We start from the raw sequence: 21009 nt of genomic DNA on the forward strand, positions 1-21009 counted from the left end.
GAACAGAGCATGGAGACAGCGCGGTGTGATGGAGGGTGAGACACCACCCAGAAGGGCAGGGTGGGGAACCTGTGCCCACTGGCCTGCCTGGAGCTGGCTCCTGAGGCTTGGGGCTCTGCCCCCAGAATTGGGGAGCCTGTGCTGGTGCTCCAGCCTCTCCCCCCTGCTATCCCACCATGGGGCTCAAACACACCAAATCTACTCACCTGGGGGTCAGCAGCCCATGACCCAGAAAAGGTTCCTCATCCCTGCAGAGAGGGATGCCCTGCTGAGGGCAGAGCTAATTCTCAGTGTGTGACAGGAGGCACCATGGGGGGAGGCAGAGCCCTGTTACACCCTGGCAAACTTGAGGATACCAGGGGTTGCTTTGGGGTACAGAACATCTCACCATCACTTGGGGGCTGAGTGTGGGGATTGGAACCCGCCCAGCCCTGTCACTCCCTGTCTGCACAGCGCTGCCTGGGATGGAGCAGACACTCCAAACGTTAGCTTAAGTCACATCCCCAGGCTGCCTGGGTCAATGGGCCGTAGCTGGAGTCAATGGGGCAGATCCCAGCTGGGGTCAAAGAGCCGTGTCTATAGCGTAGTCAATGGGGCCAGCTGCCAGAGGGTGTAAATCAGGGTAACTCAAGGGAGGTTCCAATGCACCAGCTGAGACTTGGGCCACTCCTGGATGATCCGGCCCCCAGGGGCAGCTCCCCTCCCCCCCCCCCCCCCCCCCCCCCCCCAGCGCTGGGTGACACTGCAAGGCCCAGAGCCAGGCCGGATGAGGGGGAGGAGATGGCGGGAAGTGGGCAGCTGCTCTCAGCCCCACATAAGGTGATTTGCTGCTGCTGGTCCAGCCGCTGAGCGCTGTGTGACTTCCCCTGCCTGTGTCACAGGGGAGGGGCCCATCCCCCTTCCTGCACTCACATGGGGCCAGAGGCTGAGCTGAGAATCCAGCTCCCAGCCCAGAGCCACCAGCTCAGCATGGTGCTGCCTCTGCTCCTGCCTCTGCTGGGTAAGTGACCTGCATCGCGCCCTCCCCCCTGCCCTGAGTCCCCATCTGTCTGGAGACTCCCCCAGCCCTGCCCCACACCCCCCTCTGCACCCCTGTCCCCTCTGTGAGCTCTCATCCCCCTCTGCTCTTCTCTTCCAGTCTCACTCCAGAGTCTCCCCAGCCCAGTGTCCCCTACAGGTAACGATGCCTCCCGGCCTTGCTGAGATGTTCACGGTGGGGTGGGAGGTTCTTGGGCAATGGGGTTGGGGATCCCCCTCCTCTTCCATTGGGTGTTTGGAATTGCCAGGACGAGGAGTCCTTGGGTGCCCCATGTCATGGGTGGGTCGGGGAACCTGCCCAGCAGCAGCAGCTCCACTCCAGAGCCATCTTCTTGAGGGTGGAAAAGCAACTTGTGTTGATGGCTGATTGTGGGGAAATCCCCTTGGAGGGTCCCAGCCCAGGCCATAGGGGAGAAGCTGCCCCAAGCCCTATGGGCACTGCCCAGCCCCTCACAGGCAGCCTCAGCAGAGAGAGCGAGGGCTGGATGGGCCATGAAGACTGAGCTCCCATCTCCCCATGACACTTAGCCCCTGCGCAGGGCCCGTTGCTGTGGGGCTGTGTGTGTGGAGGGGGGGAGGTCTCTCTGCCCCAGCATTGGGCTCCCATGGAGGGCTCAGGACCAGGGCACAGACCCAGCACTGCCCAGCAAGACATTAAAAGCAGATTCTGCAGGGACCCCAAAGGAGAGGCAGTGAGTGAAAACTCCCCCCTCCCTTCCCCACATTCCGCCAAATCTTGTCACTTCTCTTCTCCTCCATGTCCTCTAGTCTGAGGGGTCACTGTGTGAGCCTGGGGCAGACGGGGCCACGCTGGAAAAGTTCTATTCTTACGCCTCTCTTCTAGCTCTCCTAGCGGCCCCCACACTCTCTGTGTACCCCAGTTGCACAGAATATCTCCCAGGGGACAGGGTCACCCTCGTGTGCACGTCTCCTGAGCAGAAGCAGGCTTCAGGATACAGATTCTTCTATCACAAAGGGCAGGAGGATGCCACTGCCATGGTACCCAATAGTACCAGGTACCAGATGAAGCTCACAGTTGGGAAGGGAAGTGCTGGGACCTACACCTGTGCGTACTGGAGACAGGAAACCAATCGATGGGTCCGCTCCGAGAACAGCAGCTCCGTCTCCATCGCAGTCACAGGTGAGCCCCTGTTTCCTGCTGTTTGACGAGTGGGATTCTGAAGCCCACCCCAATACCACAGTCTCACCCCTTCTCTGGTGAGGGCCTCTCCCTCCCTCTCAGAGCCTCTTTAGGGCTCAGCTGGGGCCTCAGTTGAATCTCAGAGCTGGGCACTGCTGCAGGGAAGCTCACAGCACGAGGACTTGAGAGGTTTGCCCTGGGCATGCTCAGAAATTCTAAAATGCTGCAGCTGCCGGGACTGCTCAGTCATGATTTCCATTGGCTGTGGGACGGGTCACTGTCCTGTTACCTGTTGCCCACCCCTAGTGCTGGCAGCAATGCACCAGGATAAATGTTCTCTCTGTTCATTTCCATCCAAGTGAGGATTTTTTCCCTCCATGTGGAGAATAATTTTACGTGCGCTGAGGCATGTGTGAATGTGCACCACCAGCACAAAAATAAACCGAGCTGTGGCCCTCTGCTAACCAGCTGGGCGGCACTGGAATCTCTCCCAAGTGGCCACACGAGTGCCCAGCTTACAGAGAACATGGGGACCAAGATCCTCTACTGCCCATGACGTCAGTGGGGCAGATCTCAGCTACAGTTATGGAGCCGTTGCCTCTAGAGTCAGTGGAGCAGAGCCCAGCTGGCATGTGTCACACTATCTGAGGGTATCCAGGGCGCTGAGGAACGTCACCACCACCCACCCTTAGTGCAGGGCAGCCTGGTCTGTGCTTGCTGGGGGCAGCCCCTGACACCCCGGCCCCAGCTGCTAAAAACCTACCTCCCACCACATGCAGGCTGAGCTGACCCGGGGAGGAGCTGCCCCTCAGGTACCAAGCAGGGGAGGCTGGTCCCACTGGGTCCCCAGCAGGGAGATCTCTGCTCTTCAGGGTTTGCATGGCCTGGCAGGGACAAGGTTCCTGGGCACGGAGCTGGGGCTGGCTGGGGTCTGTGTCCAGGATCCCGCCCTGCTCTGCCCTTCCCTGGATCTTCCTTTGTTCCTGGCCCCAAGCAGGAACCATCTCCACCCCAACCTCCTTCTCTTTTCCAGCCCCTCAGCTCACCGTGTCCCCACCGCAGCCTGTGTACATCACTGGGGAAGCTGTGAACCTGACGTGCTCAGCTGCCGGGGTGTATGACTTGGCTGGTTTCCGGTTCTTCAGGGATGAAGAGGAACTCCAACCCCAGAAATTCCCCCAAATCCGGTACTGTCCTATGGCCTCGATCCAGCTGTCGAAGGTTAACCTGTCGGATGCTGGTGCATACAGCTGTGAATACTGGCGCAGTGTGAATAAACAAGAGTTTCAATCAGACAGGAGCCAGCGCATCCCCATCGCAGTGACAGGTGAGACCCTTGGTCTAATGCTGTTTGCTGGCCCCGTGGCCGGGTGTCTGCTCCGTGGATGTGGTGAGACCCAGCCTGGTCCCACAGCTCCTGACAGGAACACCCACTGTGTCAGTTTGAACCCCTGTCTCTAGCTCCTCTAGAGAGATTGGACCAGGCCTCAGGTGCAGCGCTGTGCCCAGGTCTGGTGCTGTATTTAAGGAAATAGGTGGGCAGATTTGAGATAGTCCAGGGAAGAGCAACAAAAGTGACGAAAGGGCTAGAAAACATGAGCTAGGAGAGGAGGGACAGAACTGGGTTTGTTTAGTCTGGAAAAGGGAAGACTGAGGGAGGGATGATACATTTTTCAGGTACCAAATAGGTTGTTACACGGAAGTGGGAGAAAAACTCTTCTCTTTAATCTCTGCTGATAGGCTAAGGGGCAATGGGCGTAAATTGCAGCAAGGGAGGTTGAGGTTGGACACTAGGAAAAACTTCCTGCCTGTCAGGGTTGTTAGACACTGGAACAAATTGTCCAGGGAGGTTGTGGAATCTCCATCATTGGGGCTATTTAAGAGCAGGCTGGGCAGACACCTGTCAGGGATGCTCTAGACGGTGTTTGGTCCCATTTTCCAGACCCCCCTGTGGCCCTGCCCCTCTCTCTGAGCCTGAGGACCCTGGTCCTGACCAAGCTCCTGTTCTTCCCACATGCCTGGCTGCTCCTGGGGTCACTGACTTGCAGGAATCTCACACAACTTGCAGGAATTTCTTAGTGCCAGTGCATGGTCAATGCTCATCCTAGTGAGTAGGGATGGAAACGTGTAATTAATCAAACAATTTACAGATAAGCCTGGGCCTAGGTTAATCTCTATCTACTCACATTCCTCCACCCCCCCCCCCCACACACACACACCTCCGCCCTGCTGTATCTGTATTAAGTGATGTTAAGTGACAGTTGTTTTACTAGTCGAGTAGTCGATGGACTCAACTAGTCAACAGGCACTTCTGAGGACTGGAACTCCGCGTGCAGCCCGGAGCCAGCAAGAAGTCTCTCTGACTCCCGCTGTGTGCAGGTGCCAGCTTTGAAATGTGCAAGAGTCCCCAGCAGAGGCTCTTGTACATTTCAAAGTGGCAGCTGCAGCCTGGAGCCTGGGGTCAGCGGGGGACTCTGAGCGGCTCCATGCTGTACTGCCGATTTGAAGTGCCACGCAGATCTGGGGTCAGGTCAGGGTGGGTAATAATTTTTGGTGGGGGGGGGGCACTTCAAAATTTCGGAAAGTGGTCAAGGGCTCCACTTTTCTGTGGAGGATGTGCAGGATGGAGGCTGGGCACAGAGGGGTGCATGGGATAAAGGACAGGAGTGCAGGAGATGGTGTGAGGTCAGCAAGGCTGTTTGGGAAAGGGAGGGGGTCATGACTTGGGTCAGGGGATAGGGTAGGGTTGTAGGGTCAGGGAGAGGGTAAGGGTGCAGGAGAGGATTCTGGCCTGGGAGAGGGGATCCAGGAGGGGATCTGGGAGAAGGAGAAAAGGGGGTACAGACTGCAGAGGGTGTGGGTGGTGACTGGGGGCAGGGGAGAGGGGAGTAGGGTGAGGGAGGGGTATGGGTGCAGGATTCTGACCTGCGGGAGGGATGTAGGGGGGGTACAGGCTCTGGGAGGGAGCTGTGACCCGGGGCAAGGGGGTGCAGAGGGTTTGCATGGTGACCTGGGGAGGGAGTTCACACAGACTGAACTTTGAGCTACATGCCTGAGGGTCCCAGCAGCGGGGTCCGTGGGCCAGATCCAGTGGCTTGGCAGGCTGGATCTGGCCCCCTGGACATATTCTGCCCAGCCCTGGGTCAGCTGCTGATCCCGGCTCTGCCCGGCATTTCAGCGGAACCTGGGATCAGGTGGGGACTCCCCAGCTGACTGCGGGTTCCATGGGAAGGCTGCGCTGGAGCCCAGGATCAGCTGGGGAGTCCCCATTTGAACCCAGGCATCACACGCGGCAGCACCACTCAGCTGATCCCAGGCTCAGTTGTGTGGCGCTGCCACTTTGAAGTATCCTCTTTCTTCTCCTTTGCTGCCTCTGTCTGGTGGGGGAGGGAGAATTGACTATCCGCCTGGTCCTTAACATCCCTCATCTCTATCAGGACAGTGTGTGTGTGGGGGGGGGGGGGGATCAGGAGCTGGTGCTGGGGGAAGCCATCTTAAAAGTCAGTCCCCAGCCCCCCAGGCTCCATGGTGCCACCTGCCCTCCCCCGCTGGGCCTCTATCAGAGGCAGCCACAGGACGGGGCAGGGGATTAGGGAAAGCTGACATGAAGCAGCCTCTGCCCATGATGGACCCAGGTTTGCCACGACAGAGGCTGCTTCACAGCCCTGGCCCTCACATCAATGGGCAGATCCCAGCCGTGTGGGTGTGATGTGGGGGGGGGCGCTGTGCACTCTGGGGTGAGCTGTCTGCTCTTGTGGCCCTCAGTCCACTCTGGCTGGGCGTTCGCTGGTTGCTGCGTGTGCTGTGGGTGACCCCTACTGGCCTCTGTGTGTAAGCACTGCCCAGCGGGGGAGGGTCACCCCGAGCACAAGCAGGTAGGCAATGGCCAGCGGCTTCTCACCTGGCCGGGGAGAGGGGTTTGAGCAAAGGAAGGGGAGTGGCTCCCTGGCGGGATGTGTGTTCTGTGCTTCTGAGAAGGGGCAGTCTTGGCTGGGCAAGCGTGAAGAGAAGAGATTAACTCAAGTACTGGGGGGATCAGGGGCCTTTGTGCCCCTACCCCAAGGGGTATAAGGCTGCTGGCCCCCTTACTCCAATATCCACATCGAACCTGGGCTGTGCTGCATCTCTGAGAAGCAATAAACCCTCCCTGGCTGGCGGAGTCACAACTTACTGCAGACGGAGGTGTGAGATCAGGGGTCCCCGATGCGTCGTCACAGTGGGATGCTGCCCAAAGCTACCCAGGGCTCTAAGTCTCCACCACCAGACTCCCAGGTTGGAACCAGCTCCACCTGTGACCCTCTTGTCCTTCCCAGCCCCCCTGCTGGCTCCCCAGCTCACCGTGTCCCCGCAGCAGTCTGTCTACACCCTTGGAGAGGCCGTGACCCTGACGTGCTCAGCTGCTGGGGCACCCAATGTGTCTGGGATCCAGTTCTTCAGAGACGGCCAGAAAATGCTCCCCGAGGAACTCTGCTTCCGTCCACACAGCGCCACGGCCTCTGTTTGGCTGTCGGTGGGGGCTGGGTGGCAAAACGGCTCGTACACCTGTGGGTCCTGGAGGACAGAGTCTGGGCGAGAGATCCCATCAGAAAGAAGCCGACCCATCTCCATAGCAGTGACAGGTGAGACCCTCTGTCTGCTGGGGTTTGCTCGCTCTGGGTGGGGCCTCTCCTCCAGAGACAGGCAGAGATACAGCCCCGTCACTCAGCTCCATTTCAACCCCGCTCTGGTCGGCATTTGGGAAGTTACATTTCGGTGACCTGGCTCATCGTGTCGCCAATACAATTTGTATCGATGACTCGATTGGTCGATATGACCAGTCGGCAGAGCTGCAGCAGGGGTAGCTCCTGGAGCCGGCATGAGCTACGTCCTATATTCGAAATGCAGAGTCACAGCAACCTGGACCAGCATGAGCCGGGGCTGCTCGGTCCCTGTCACGCTGAGTCCAGCAGCCCTGGAGCCCATGGAGCAGCCTCTGGCCATGGTGAGCCTCGGCCTGCCACATGCAGAGGCTGCTTCTCAGCATCCTCCCCTATCACTCCCTGCTGCCTCTGATACAGGTGGGGGGGGGAGGCCTCACCGTGGAGATGGTGCTGGGGGGGTTAAGCTGGTTCCCTTCACCATATGGCCACCTTGACTCTCTCTCCTCTGGGTAGTTGCATAGCAGCAGGGCCCCCAGCTCCCAGCCAGTCTGGCCTGAGAGGGCAGGACCCCAGATACCCCGGACCCGCCCTGCCGGCAGATGGGGCCTGAGGCAATGGGGGATGACAGAAACTGATTCACGTCCTGGTGTCCATGGCAGCCTCTGACCTCCTTTCCAAGCCCCTCACTTTGTGTGGGGGAAGCCACCCTCACCACCCAGCCCAGCTCTCACTCATTGCTGTGCCGAGACCCTCAGAGTGCTGAGGTGAAACAAGAGGCTCTGGAGACAAAGCACCGATCCTCACTTTGTCCCCTGCCCTGTCCCTGCTGACTCCTCCCCTTTCCTGCTCCCCACAGATCCCCCTCCCCAGCTGGCACCGAGCATGGATCCCCCATCTGGAGCGGTGAGTGAAGGGCTCCCCCTGCTCCTCACCTGCACTGTGGCAGGGGACACCGACAAGTGGAGGCTTCATTTCTACAAGGATGGAGTTGAGATTGTCCCTGGGGCTTCAGGATCTGAGGTCAATGCAACAGAGCCCAGCACTGGCTCTGTGAACGTCTCTGTGACCAGCATCCTCAGGGCTGGTCCTAATAACACTGTTGAATTCACCTGCCGGTATGAGAGGAACATGAGCATGAGGTGGGTCCTGTCCCTCGGGAGCCCAACTGACATCACCAGGACAGGTGAGACGTCCCTAATTCCTTCTTTCAGTCCCCTGTGTTGCTCCCAAGGGAGGAGAACCATCCTTTGGGGCTCTGTTGGGAGAGGGAGGTCGGGTGGGGCAAGAGATGCCACATGCAGATAGAAAACAAAGGGGCGATGACAAGTCTGTCACATGCCCTCCCTGTTCGAGCGATGACAATTTCATGGCCCAGGTGTCTGGTCTCCTTGCTGTGTCAGTAGCAGATTGAACCTCTTGGTCCCCTTTGTAGAGATGGGGAAGGGAGGCAAGGACAGAGCAAGACCCCCAGGGGACTGTGGTGGAGCAGAAAATTAAACACCCATGGCCGGTGCCCCAAGCCAGGCCCATAACTACTAGATCTCCCTTTCCAGCCTTAGAACCAGGAGCCGGCTGGTACAGACAGAACATGTCAGTGAAGGGCTGGCTCAGCAAACCATTGTACTGGTCGACTGGTCTGTGGGTCCCACCCTTGTCCCAGGGCTGCCTGGCTGTTCTCACATCCCCTTCCCTCCCTTTTCTCTTCCTGCTGCATGAACAGCCTCACTCGATACCCGGGATATTCTGCTGACAGCAGGCGGTGCCCTGCTCCTGCTTGAAGTCCTGGCTGCTCTGCTCTACTGGGGCTGGAGGAAGACAAGAAGTGAGTGACAGGAGCTGCCGTTGTGATCTCCCATCTGCTCTCTCTATATGGTGTAGCCTGAAACAATTGCGTAGTTAAACCATTAACAGCCACAAGTCACCATGCCACCGTGTTTAGGAAACCAAACCTAAGGTATCCATGGTAACTGAGGTATTCACCTCTGAGTGGGAAGTGCAGGTACAGAGAGAATTGAGCTGTTAAAGTAAGAGTGTTTCCAGTCACAGATTGGTGCATGTTTGGCGTCAATCACACATGATGTCACAGAACCAATTCAGAGGAAGTTTGATTAGAGACAGTTGATCCGTCCTTTCACAGCAGTGTCCAGAGAAGAGAAAGGGAAACCTACAAGCCCTCTGAAACTGGAGAAGCGCTGGCACCTTTCCTCTCTTCTAGCACACACCCCAAAATTCATCCCTCACATGCTGCTGTAAAACAAAGGAAACCCCTTTCTTAGGTTTGATTTCAATTTGACTCAAAAAGCCAACGACCCCCTGACCAGTTCCTCAGCACTGGACTATCTGTGTCCACAATTAGCGTTAAATGACTGAGACATTAATGAATACATCACTCATTGACTTACAGCTACACTGATTAGATCAGGCCTGGACAAAATATGGACCATGGTCCGAATCTGGCCTGCCAAGCCACTGGATCTGGCTAGGGATGTAACAGTGCAGTCGATTAACTGATAAGCAAAAGTTTATAGGTTAATGCTGGACTACATGCAGTCCCCTTCTCCCCCTCCCCCCTGCTTGTCAGGAATTTTTTTAGCAGACTGGCCAGAAGCCCAGCTCAGTGCTGGCTTGTATCAAGTCTGGGCCCTACCCCCACTGCAGCTCGGCATTTAACGTGTATTAGGAGCCAGGCAGGCAGGCAGCCCTGCTCAGTCCCAGCTCACGCCGGGTCTGGGAGCTCAGACCCACTGAATCAGAGGCGACAGCGCAGGGCAACAGGCAGCCAGTCCATGAGGGGAGCTGGTTTTTAAACAGGCTCCCTGCGCAGACCAGCTCCCACCTGGCCCCCGCCCTGCTGCCTCTGTATCAGCAGCTCAGAGTGGCAGGGGGCTCCTTGGGAGTGGGGCCAGAGAGCACTGGCTGCCGGCCCCGCCCCAGGGACTATGGAATAGTCGAGTAACCAATAAGAATTCCTGAGGTTAATCAACTAGTCAATCAACTGATATTTAACATCCCTCGATCCGGCCCGTGGATGCAGCAGGAGCCCCAGGCAGGCTCCTCGCTTGCCCTGCCCCACCCGCACGCGGCTTAGAAAAGCGGCTACTGGGACATTTCTGTTTCACAACCGTGAGCCTGAAAAGGAGGGGGGAGGCTTCATGAGCTGCCTCCACCCCCAGCACAGTCCTATTGGTCAGAAACCAGCCAATGGGAGCTTCCTGTTTGAATAACAGGCTGCACAAAACACCACGCCCCCTCCCCTCTGATTTGTAGTTATTCACACATGCACATGGCCCTGCAGCCTGTGGGGGGGGAGGGGCAGGTAGGCAGGCTGGCTGAGAAACGTGCTGGGCTGCTGGCTGGGAGTCACCCAGATAAGTCTCCTGGCCAGAGCCTGCCTCTGCCACCCCAGTCCCTCCCTGCCCCAACCCTCTGCCCCTCACTCTACATACCCAAACCCTCTGCCCCCCTCCTGCACCCATTTCCCCTTGCCCCAGATCAAAATCCCCTCGTGCCCTAGGTCACAATCCAAACTCTGGCACAACAATCCAGTGCAACAGGTCACAACTGCCTCCTTCACCCAACCTCCATCCCAGAGCCTGCACTTCCTCCATTGCTATCATGGCAAAGGACCAAATTCATGGAGTGGCCCCCATCAGAAATGATTGCCCAGCCCTGGATTAGAGCATATCTCTGTTATAACTAATATTGCCTCTCAATATTGGTAATTACTAGTGTTTTACCAACTGCAGTGAGCATTTATCTGAATCCTGTATAAACAACCCTCTAATCCATTCCAATTCATGTTCTTTGCTGTCAGTTGTTTTCTGGCCAACCTCATGCTACTTCCCACGTCAGCTCCATTCTTCTCTGGTTCTGTTTTAGTTCTGAAGCCTTTGAAGAGCCCTGAGGGACCTCAGCCCAGAGCGCACACCAGGGACGTGGATCCCAGTCATGACGATAAGCAATCAAATGAGCGATCCACAGGTGCTGGAGAAAAGCAGGTACCATGAATGGGTTCATAGACCTCGCTCTTGTGCCCGGTCCTGAAATGCAGCTGCCTGTCTGGGGTGGGGCAGCCAGAGAATAGCCACAAAGGATGCTGCCCGGGGTTTGTTCAGGCAGGAGAGCTGGACCTGTCCCCATCGCCCCAAACCTGCACTGAATCACACCATTGTAGGGCTGGAAGGGACCTCAAGAAACCATCTAGTCCCGCTCCTCTGCTGCCCCAGGATTCCTTAAGCCTAGCCCATCCCAGCCCGTGTTTGTCCAGTTCATCTCTTAAATCTCCAATGATGGTGATTCCCCAGCATCCCTAGGTCGCCTGTTCCAGATCTAAGCAACCCTTACAGTTAAAAACTTTTTTCTTAAGATCTTGCCTAAACCTCCCTCAGCACAGATTAAGTCCATTGCATCTTGTCCTATGTTTATTGGACATGGAGGACAATTGATCACAGTCCCGTTTATAACATTGTATTAGAAGACAATTATCAAGTCCTCAGCTTTCTTGTCTTCTGACTAAACATGTCCCACTCATTCACCCTTTCTGCATAGGTCACATTATCTAAATATCTGTTATTTTTGTTGCTTTCATCTGGACTCTTTGCAGTTTGTTCACATCTTTCTTCCAGTGTGATACCCAGACCTGGACATGTTTCTCCAGCCTAGGCCTCCCCACTCTCGAATAGGGAGGGATCATTAACTTGATTCTCTAACAGACGACAGTCCTGTTGCCTCAAATGCCATTTGTGCTGCTCTGAAACTCTTTTTCTGCAGTGCTGCTGCTGTACCAGTTACAGCTACTTGCGTTCAGTTGCCTTTAATTTTTCCTTCTTCCATGGAACAGCTCACAAGTCCCTGCATTCATAGAATCATAGAATCATAGAACACTAGGACTGGAAGGGACCTTGAGAGGTCATTGAGTCCAGTGCCCTGCCCTCATGGCAGGACTCAGTACTGTCTAGACCATCCCAGATAGGTGTCTATCTAACCTGCTCTAAAATATCTCCAGAGATGGAGATTTCACAACCTCCATTATTCCAGTGTTTAACCACCCTGACAGGTAGGAAGTTTTTCCTAATGTCCAATATAAACCTCCCTTGCTGCAGTTTAAGCCCATTGCTTCTTGTCCTGTCCTCAGAGGCCAAGGAGAACAATTTTTCTTCCTCCCCCTTCTGACACCCTTTTAGATACCTGACTGATCTCTGAGCAATCCTCTACTTTTATAAAAGATCATTTTAATCCCGTCCTCCTCCAGCCTTGTTATCACTGATGTCTCTGCCCCATCATCCAATAATTTAGGGTGCATGCACCCCTTCCCCTCACTGTGTCTTTTTTCTCCCCCACCAGGACTCAGAAGTCACCTATGCACTCATAGAGTTCTCGGCCTTGAATGCTCACAGATCCCCATTGAAAAACAAAGCCCAGCCTGCTGAAGAGGAGCATGTGCTGTACAGTGAGGTGGTAACAAAACCTAGCAGAAGGCAGCTGAATAAGGAGGATAAACCCTCTCTACATTCCTCTGCATAGTCCCCTCATCCTCCAAGCATCTATATCCTTAATCCTTTATACCTCAATGCCCCTTGTATAGCATGTGACCAAGCACACACCAAAATCACTGTTGTCAGAATATTTATCCAACCAGCACCTTGTAAGTTGTGGTGGATGGGAAGAAAACTCCCTTTGTCTTTTAGAAATCCCAGCACCGAGTTAACTGAATGTTCCGTAAAAGGTTAAACCCAGAACAGTGGTTATACAGGAAATGTTGGCACTGAGCCAGGAGAGCCAATGGGAAAAGCAAGATTTTTAAACCAGTTTTGTCTGCGTCAGTCTCCTTTGTGTGTGAGTTCAGAGCAGGAGCTGGGGAGAGGAAGATGAAAGAACCAGGAATAAAGGCTTGGATTTTGCAATGATAGTCATGCCTAAGGAAAGACTGAACCCTGGAACAAAGGAGATGTAAGGAGCAGGGAATGTTTAGTTAGATGTAATCAGGTTATTTTCTCTGGGTTTTTTCTCATAGGTTGGCTAAATTCCTCTATGCTAACCCCCCATGTACATTGTAACTGAAACGGAATCCCAGGGGAACAATTTTTTTAAGTTTCTTTGTAACACCTAGCAACCAAGAATGCTTTAACAAATATGTCATATTTGTTTTCTTAATAAAAATCACCTTTTTAAGACTAAAAGGCTATGTCAAGACTGTAGGCTTCTTTCAGAAGAAGCTTTTCTGGAAGAGATCTTCTGGAAAAAAACCTTCTTCCAAAAGAGAGCATCTATAAAGCAAAAGTGCATCAAAAAAGCAATCTGCATTTTTGAAAGGTAGCATGCACACTGAATGGATGCTATCTCACATTTAAGCTGTGATTACTATGGATGGAGCAGCCACCAGGGCAACCCCCCAGCCATTTCAGCTGTTTCCATTTAAAGGGCTTCTGCCTTCCCCACAGCTGCTAGGCAAGGTGCTCTTTAAATAGAAACAGCTCCAAGGGATCCTGTGCCTGAGGCAATGCACTAGAGGGGGGCGGGGGAGCTGAGCCCTTTCAGCTGGGTCTATTTAAAGGGCACTTGTGTTCCCCGGCTGCTAGGCAACCAGTTGCCTGACTGGCTCAGGGAAGGCACCAGGCCCTTCAATAAAAGCACTTAACAGGGCTCGCAGCTCCCCCAGCCTCTAATGAGTTGTTAGGAGGCCAGACAGCTGAGCCCTTTCAACGGCTTCTATTTAAAGGGCCTGTGCCTGCTGGGGGGTGCATTGCCTGGCAGTCACCCACAGGTGCAAGCCCTTTAAACAGAAGCAATTGAAACAGCTCACAGCTCTGCCCCACTGGCCAGTAGCCTGGGAGCTGCCCAGAGGTGTGAGCCTTTTCAACTGCTTCTATTAAAGGGCTTGTGCCTCCCAGGCAGCTGCCAGGCAATAGGTTAGAAGCTCTTTGTAAAGAATGTCCGATCACCTCTGTGACAGACAATGCTCCAAGGGTGTGTCTAGACTACAGGGTTTTGTCAACAAAACTACACCTGCATCTACAATGCTGCTGAGTTTTGTCAACATAATATTGACAGAACTCAGCAGTTTTGTCGATGGTGGTAAACCTCATTCTACAAGGAATAATGCTTTTTGTCGACAGAGTTCTGTCAACAAAAGGCATTATTGCATCTGCACTGTCCTTTGCGTCTACACTCTCATATCGACAAAGCAGTTTACTTTGTCGACAGAACTGGATGTACTGTAGACGCTCTTTGTTAACAGAGGTTTTGTCGATAGAGTCTGTAGTCTAGACATACCCCAACTGACTTCCAAATGGAGCTTATTGACTTCCAGAGTGATGCCTTGCTTGCGGAGAAATTCAAATCAACACCACTTCTGGAATTGTATGCGTTTCTCTATGAACAAAGCTTTCCAAAGTGCAAGGCTCATGTCCCAAAGATGCTTCTCTTGTTTGGAACAACTTACATCCCCGAACAGACATTTTCTGTGATGAAATTCAATAAATCTAAGGACAGATCTTCTATCAGTGATGGCCACCTTGCAGTAGTGCTCTGCACTGCAACATCAGCAACACATAGACTTTCTTCTTCACACTGAGTTGCACTTTTTCTTCAACACTTACATTTAATGCACATAAGTTGCATTAAATTCATGTGGGCAATAAGTCGGATGTGGCTTCTGCTAGTGCTTATTAACCTGTGCCTCTGCAGGTATGGCCGTTTAAAGCTCCTGTTGTCTGTGGATCACCACTCCTAGCCCTTGTGAGCTGTAGGAGGTGGTGTCCCAATTCACGCAGTGCTCATTGGCTAGAGATGGTGCTCCACGGTGAATGGGAGATTCAAGCAGCTGTACCAGTGGAGGTGCATGTAAATGAATCACAGTCGGCCTGCTGGGACTAATCCTGGTGAACTGTGTCTGCTCCACGGGTTGGATACTGACCACCACTGGTGTAACTAAAAGTTTAGTGTTGTTGTTATTACAAATGTGACAAGTGTTGCCTTCTACGATAATCTTTGGACAATGCTGTATGCAGTTAATTATTATTAAAATGTAATTACTTTGTTGTTTAAAAACATATTGGCAACTTTTTACAGCACATGGACCGCCCCTTCTGCCCAAGGCCCCGCCCATTCTGGGTCGGCCTGCAGACACTTCTGAAATTTGTGAAGTGGCTCCTCCTCAAAAATTATTGCCCACCTCTGCCCTAGGTGCCCATGCCCTAGGTGGTGGGAGGAGACTTCACACGCTCCCCTGCCCTCAAGCCCTGATTGGCCTGGAGGCAGAAGGGGGAGCACATGAAGTCTCCTTCCACCGCCAGGGGCATGGGCACCTCTTGGGGGGCAAAGAGTTCACATGGTCCCCCACCTCCAGGCCAATCATGGTCTGTGGGTGAGGAAACAGGGAAGTATCCTGGCCCCACCCCTTCTAGTTGAGGCCTCACCCCTTCCCATGCAGCTCAAGGGCACTTCAAACATTTCTGAAGTGGTCCATGGTAAAAAATTATTGCCCACCCCTGATTTGTAGCTCTTTGCAGTGTGCCTGGAATTAAACTATTGTGAGTAGTTTTGTATCATCTTCAAATTCTGTCACCTCACTGCTTACCCCCTTCCCCAGACCACTCACGGGTATGCTGAATAGCACTGAGTCCAATACAGGCCCTTGGGGAACACCATTATTCACAGCTCTCCCTGCGGAGCCCTGCTACTAAGGAAGTTTTAGAAAGGGTCCCAATATGCACTAGCAGCTGGTTTCTATATTGTGATGGTTGTCATGTTTGCCTAACATGCCAAGTGTCTCTGGTTCAAACACAGAGGCTATGTCCACACTGATGGGTTCTTGGGCCAGAAATATGAGGCTAAGCATGGAATATCCCGAGCCTCATTTGCATACCTAATGAGCTGCCATTTTTGCAGAAGAGGCTCTTGCGCCAGAAGGAGCTGTCTACACTACCTCTTCTTGAGTAAGAACAACCCTCTTGCGCAATGCCGTTACTCCTGAAAATAACCAGCGTAGCGGCATTGTACAAGAGGGTTTTTCTAGCGCAAGAAGGGGCAGTGTAGACAGTTCTTTCCGGCGCAAGAGCCTCTTCTGCAAAAATGGCAGCTCATTAGGTATGTACATGAGGCTCAGCAATATTCCATGCTTAGCTTCATTTGCATATTTCTGGCACAAGAACACGCCACTGTAGACATAGCTAAAGCAGCATTTCTTTTCTTTCCTACAAAGTCTATTGGCCTTTCACTACCTTCTGGTTTTTAGAATAATCTTAAACTCTCATGCTTACCTGCTCCTTATTTAAGGAGGTGATTAGCCTGCCTGCATGGGCGGGGGGAAAGGAGGGAAGGAATAGAGCAGGGGTGGGAACCTCAGGCCCAGGGGCCAGAGGCAGCCACCCTCCTTACCCCCAGCATCTGGGAGCCAGTGCTGGCACTCCAGGATCCCCACTGCCCCACCGCAGGGCTTGAGCACACAAAATCTACTGGCTGCCCTCCCGCCCACCCCCCCCACCTTTGGAGGGGAAAGTGGGAAGTGTTTTTCTCAGAGGGGTCACATCAGTGAAGGGTTTTGTTTTTGTGTTTTTACTTCTTGCTTGTGTGTGGCCGCTGACAGATTTTTCTGTGGGTCAGTGGCCCCAAGCCAAAAAAGGTTGCCCACCCCGAGAATAGAGCATCGTTTGAGAGCTTGGCTGCCGGCTACTCAGCAAATGTGAGCATAAAACAATTCCAGCCTCTCTGCCAGCTGTTCCCACTGTTCTGTTTCTTTCCAGCTTACAACAAACCACCTTCAGCTTCAGGTGAGGGTGGCTGTGTATGAAAACTACCTGCACTGAGACACTGCTAGGGGCCCTACTCTGCCTGCATCATCCCCTACAGCACAGAGGGAGTGAGCCGGCTGGCTGCCTGTTCAGAAACCCGCTTCCCCTTTTTGTGCCGGGCCCTGCGTTGCTCTGTGTCACTGTGGCCCTGGCGCAGTAATAGGTGGCGGTGTCTGTAGCTGTCAGCGAGCAGAGCTGCAGAGAGAACTGGTTCTTGGAGGTATCCGCACTGAGCGTTGCGCGGCTCTGGAAAGCCGGGCCATAGTTTATGCGCCACTTAGAGTCACTCCAGTCGATCTCTCCTACCCACTCCAGCCCTTTCCCTGGAGCCTGTCGGATCCAGTCCCACCAATTACTGGTGACAGAGTCACCACTGATGGCGCAGCTCAAGGTCAGGGTCTCTCTGGGTTTCACCGCGCCGGGCCCAGACGGGATCAGCTGCACCTGAGAGCAAGCACCTGACGAGAAAACAAAACAAAATGTGGCAGAAATTCATCCGATCAGCCCCCCTCGCTGTGTGATTCCCGGCCCCTGCAGCAGCCACTCACCATCTGGGGCGGCCACTAGGGCAAGGAAAAGCACCAGGCACTTCATTGCGTGTGATCGAGAGCGACACTGCGACCCGCGGGCAAGGCTGTGTCTGGGGAGAGATTGAGGCTCCCAGAACCAGGGGCCGGTGTTAAAGAGGAAGCCCGGGAGCAGGGATTTGCATGTGGCTTGCACCTAGCGAGGGTACAAAGGGACCGGCAGGGGCTGCTCTGGCTCACAGGGGACGTGTCATCCCCAGGGGACTGTCTCAACGACTTAACTACCTGCATCCTGCTACAAAGACCTTTTAAATCTGCACTTGAAAGGGAATCCTCTGAACTGTCATTCATGCTAAAATTTGACACTTTACATCTGAGTCTAAACAAAGGCTCTAGTTATCTTACCCATTACAAAGATAGCTTCCCTAATTATCACCTCTAATATCATTAGCCCACAGACATTCACCTCCCCCCCCCCATTCCCCTTCTGTTCTGAAATTTGATTTGTCCTTTTCATATGTGTTCATTTTTAAAAATTGTATCCGTTGGTCTATATGGTTGTGACTATTTTCTTCCACTGTTTGATCTGAGGAAGTGGGTCTGGCCCACGAAAGCTCATCATCTAATAAACCATCTTGTTAGTCTTTAAAGTGCTACATAGTCCTCTATTTTGCTTTGTCTATAAGGTGCATGTAACATGGTGTCATAATCTGAGGGGTTAACTCTGTATCTAACAAGGCATTGGGTGGATGTAGGAATTTCAAACTGGAAGAGAGAGGGAAAATCTCTCCTTTGTGTTAAGAGCAGTTTCTTCCAGGTATTAGAGGAGATGGGAGATGCTTCTCTGTCCAAGAACCGACTTCTTAAAATGTGTAAGTAGCGAAAGAGTTAATTTGTGACGTCAGAGCGTTCCATCCTGAGGGCCCTTCGCTCTCCTGCGCTCCAGACAGGGCTGTTTGGCGCGTGTCTCTGCTGCCCCCGTGCGGCAGACGCGGGAAGTTCCGCAGCTCTGGTTTGCGTAGGAGCAGCCGCAGGGTTCGTGTCACTGTGTGTCTGGCACAGTAATAGCGGGCGGTGTCCTCGGGCTTCAGGCCGGTCACTTGCAGGTGCAGCAGGTTGTTGGGATTGTCCCTGGAGATGGTGAAGCGGCCCTTGAAGGCCTGGGCGTAGTTGATGGAAGATGAACTTGGGTGTATTTCCCCGATCCACTCCAGCCCCTTCCCGGGAGCCTGACGGACCCAGTTCATGTAGTAGCTGCTGAAGGTGAAGCCGGAGGCTTTGCAGGAGAGGCGCAGCAAGTCTCCGGGCTTCTTCACATCCCCTCCGGACTCCACCAGCTGCACCTGGGACTGGGCATCTGCGAATAAAGGGATAAGAAGCGGTAAAAAAAAAACAACAGCCGATAATTGTCTGAGCTTCTGACTCTGTTATTTGATCAGGGACAAAAAATACCTTCCAATGCTGTTACAAGGAAAACAGCTGCGACCCAAATTCTCATTGTCTCTAGTGCTGGAGGGGGAAGTTCTCAGGGGACTGGCTGATCACTCCCCAGACCCAGCGGGCTTTGGATTGTCCTTGCGGGTGCAGCCTGGTCTAAGAGAGGGGCAGCCTTAAACAGGAAACTCACTCCCTTATTTGCATATCCCCTCCCTGCAACACCTAATACCGCCTCACTGAACTAGCCCAATTCACCTCCTCGGAGATGCAGAAGGGAGCGAGCCAGGATCTCTCAAGGCGCTCACCTTTACCCTGCACGGCCAGGCTCGGTTCCCTGCTCTGGCGCAGACTTCCTTTTGTCACCCGGGTTAAGGCGCCTTCGCCCAGGTGCAGAGCGGGGTTTTCTGAAGCACCGAGCGCCCAACTCCCATAGGTGCGTCGGTGCCAGAACACCCCGGTACAAAGTCCTGGCGTAACCGCACTCGCTGGAGACGACACAAGGACACCCCGACCCCTCGTACCACTGAGGGCGGGGGGGGGGGGGATGCTTGGATCGAACCAGCCTGCACAAGGCAAAGGGGGGAATCTATCCCCCTCCGTGGGGCGACACGTGACCTCCTTGTGTCACAATAGGGGGCGTAGAGGAGGAGCCTTGTCTGGCTGGGAGGGGACCGGGAACGTTCACGGGTCTCCGCGTCGGGCCATTCTCATGGGCATGTCAGGCCGGCTGGGCCCTGAGCCAGGCAGAGACACGGGAGCTTTGTGAACAACAACCCCGGGAAAAGGCACCGAAGGGTCACAGCCAGAGCCCCCCGCGTGTGACCAATGACCCAGTCCCGAGTGTCTCCTCACTGTGGAAAACCCCCTTCCCCCTGTTAGCGCAGGCGCGGCTCTGCCCTGTCACTGTGTCTCCGGCGCAGCACTAGGGGGCGCTGTTTGCAGCTGTCAGCGCGCGGAACTGCAGCGAGACCTGGTTCCTGGCGGTGTCTGCAGAGACCGTGACTCCGACCTGTAGCACGTGCGCCCCGCCCGTTCCAGCCCCTTCCCCGCGGGCTGCCGGACCCAGTCCCAGGCGGCGCTGGCGTGGAACCGAGTCTCCGGAGATGATGCAAGTGAGTGTCAGGGACTCCCCGGGCTTCGCCCCTCCCGGGCCCGTTTCCCGCAGTTGCACGTGGGAGAGGGCACCTGGGAGGAAACACGGAAATGACGGAGGGAGCCAGGCCCTGTCCCCTGGGAGCAGGGAACATGTGAAAATGACACACCCTAAAACGGGCCAAAGGGACTGAGGCACCCAACTGCCACTGAATTGCATTGGGATAGGAGCACCTCATGCCCTTAGGCTACCTGGGACATCTCCTCTTCTACAGGCAGTGCAGCAGGGATCCCTCCAGTCACATCCCCAATAGCCACGTACTGAAGGGGCCTCCAGCACCAAGAGGAAAATCAGCAGCAGGTTCATCTTCAGTGAAGGTGCAAACTGTGCCCAGCAGCCAGGCCCGGGCAGGTCTGTGCCAGGGGGGAAACTGAGGCTCCTACAACCAGGGTCTGGTATTAAAAGGGGAACCCGTCGGGCGGGGATTTTCACATGGGTTTCCCAGAATGAATGGGAAAGGGGCCAGGGTGTGAGCTGAGTCTGCACAAGGGGATCCCAGCCTGGGTGTAGCCAGACAGACCCCCCCCCCCCATCTCATCCATCTTATTTGCCTCTCTGAGGTTCCTGAAGCATACAGGGCAGAGAAGGAGCAGTAAAATCAGCATAGTCTATGCTGGCTCATCTGATCCTGAGAAGCTGAAAACATAGATATGAGGAGAGAGAGAGCGATTAAGGCAATCAGCATAGCCTTTGTGTCTCAGCAGTTGAAGACTTGGGTGTAACACACACGCACACACTGCCCTGACCATCGGCTGACACTGGGACGCGACCTCCCCGACAGGGGAGGAGAATGGGAATCCCCTCAAAGATCCGCAGCCTTAGTAGTCTCTGGGAAATCCCCCTCCTGGCGCTGGGAAATCCCCCTCCTGTGGGTGCTTCGGCTCTGCCCCGTGTCACTGCCCGCAAAGCCCCTGAGACATTCAGTGCCTCGCATGTCTGCATGGGAACCGTTTCCCCTTTTCAGGCCAGGCCCTGCGTTGCTCCGAGTCACTGTGGGACTCTTTGGCACAGTAATAGGGGGCGGTGTCTGCAGCTGTCAGTGAGCGGAGCTGCAGCAAGACCTGGTTCCTGGCTGTGTTCTCAGAGATGGTGACCCGGCCCTGGAGAGACTGGGCGTTGCTTGTGCTCCTGTCATATGGACGCACCCGCTCCAGCCCTGTCCCAGGGAGTTTCCGGATCCAGTGCCAGTGGCATATCCAGCACTGATGGAGAACCCGGTGTGACGTAGTGGGGGGGAACTTGCTAACCCCCACTGGCTGCCATGGGTACTGCCATGGGTACT

The 21009-nt window shown here is 54.4% G+C and overlaps 1 protein-coding gene and 1 gene segment (V, D, J or C); one reads left to right on the forward strand and one right to left on the reverse strand.

Annotated features, from left to right (window-relative positions):
• The first annotated feature begins 1183 nt into the window (after positions 1–1183).
• LOC149521034 (leukocyte immunoglobulin-like receptor subfamily A member 3) overlaps positions 1184–21009 on the forward strand; it is a 1043054-nt gene continuing 1023228 nt past the window's right edge. The window contains exons 1-4 of the mRNA XM_089774198.1: positions 1184–1213; positions 1807–2179; positions 3177–3506; positions 6493–6798. Coding sequence (XP_089630324.1) covers positions 1184–1213; positions 1807–2179; positions 3177–3506; positions 6493–6798 — 1039 coding nt within the window. The remainder of the gene's footprint in view (positions 1214–1806; positions 2180–3176; positions 3507–6492; positions 6799–21009) is intronic.
• Positions 17703–18850, reverse strand: LOC112546466 (Ig heavy chain V region 3-like). The segment is given in 2 exon segments: positions 17703–18494; positions 18590–18850. Coding segments are annotated over 2 exon segments (540 nt in total).

Source organism: Pelodiscus sinensis, chromosome 30, assembly GCF_052426305.1.
Source record: "Pelodiscus sinensis isolate ZL-2025 chromosome 30, ASM5242630v1, whole genome shotgun sequence".
NCBI lineage: Eukaryota > Metazoa > Chordata > Testudines > Trionychidae > Pelodiscus > Pelodiscus sinensis.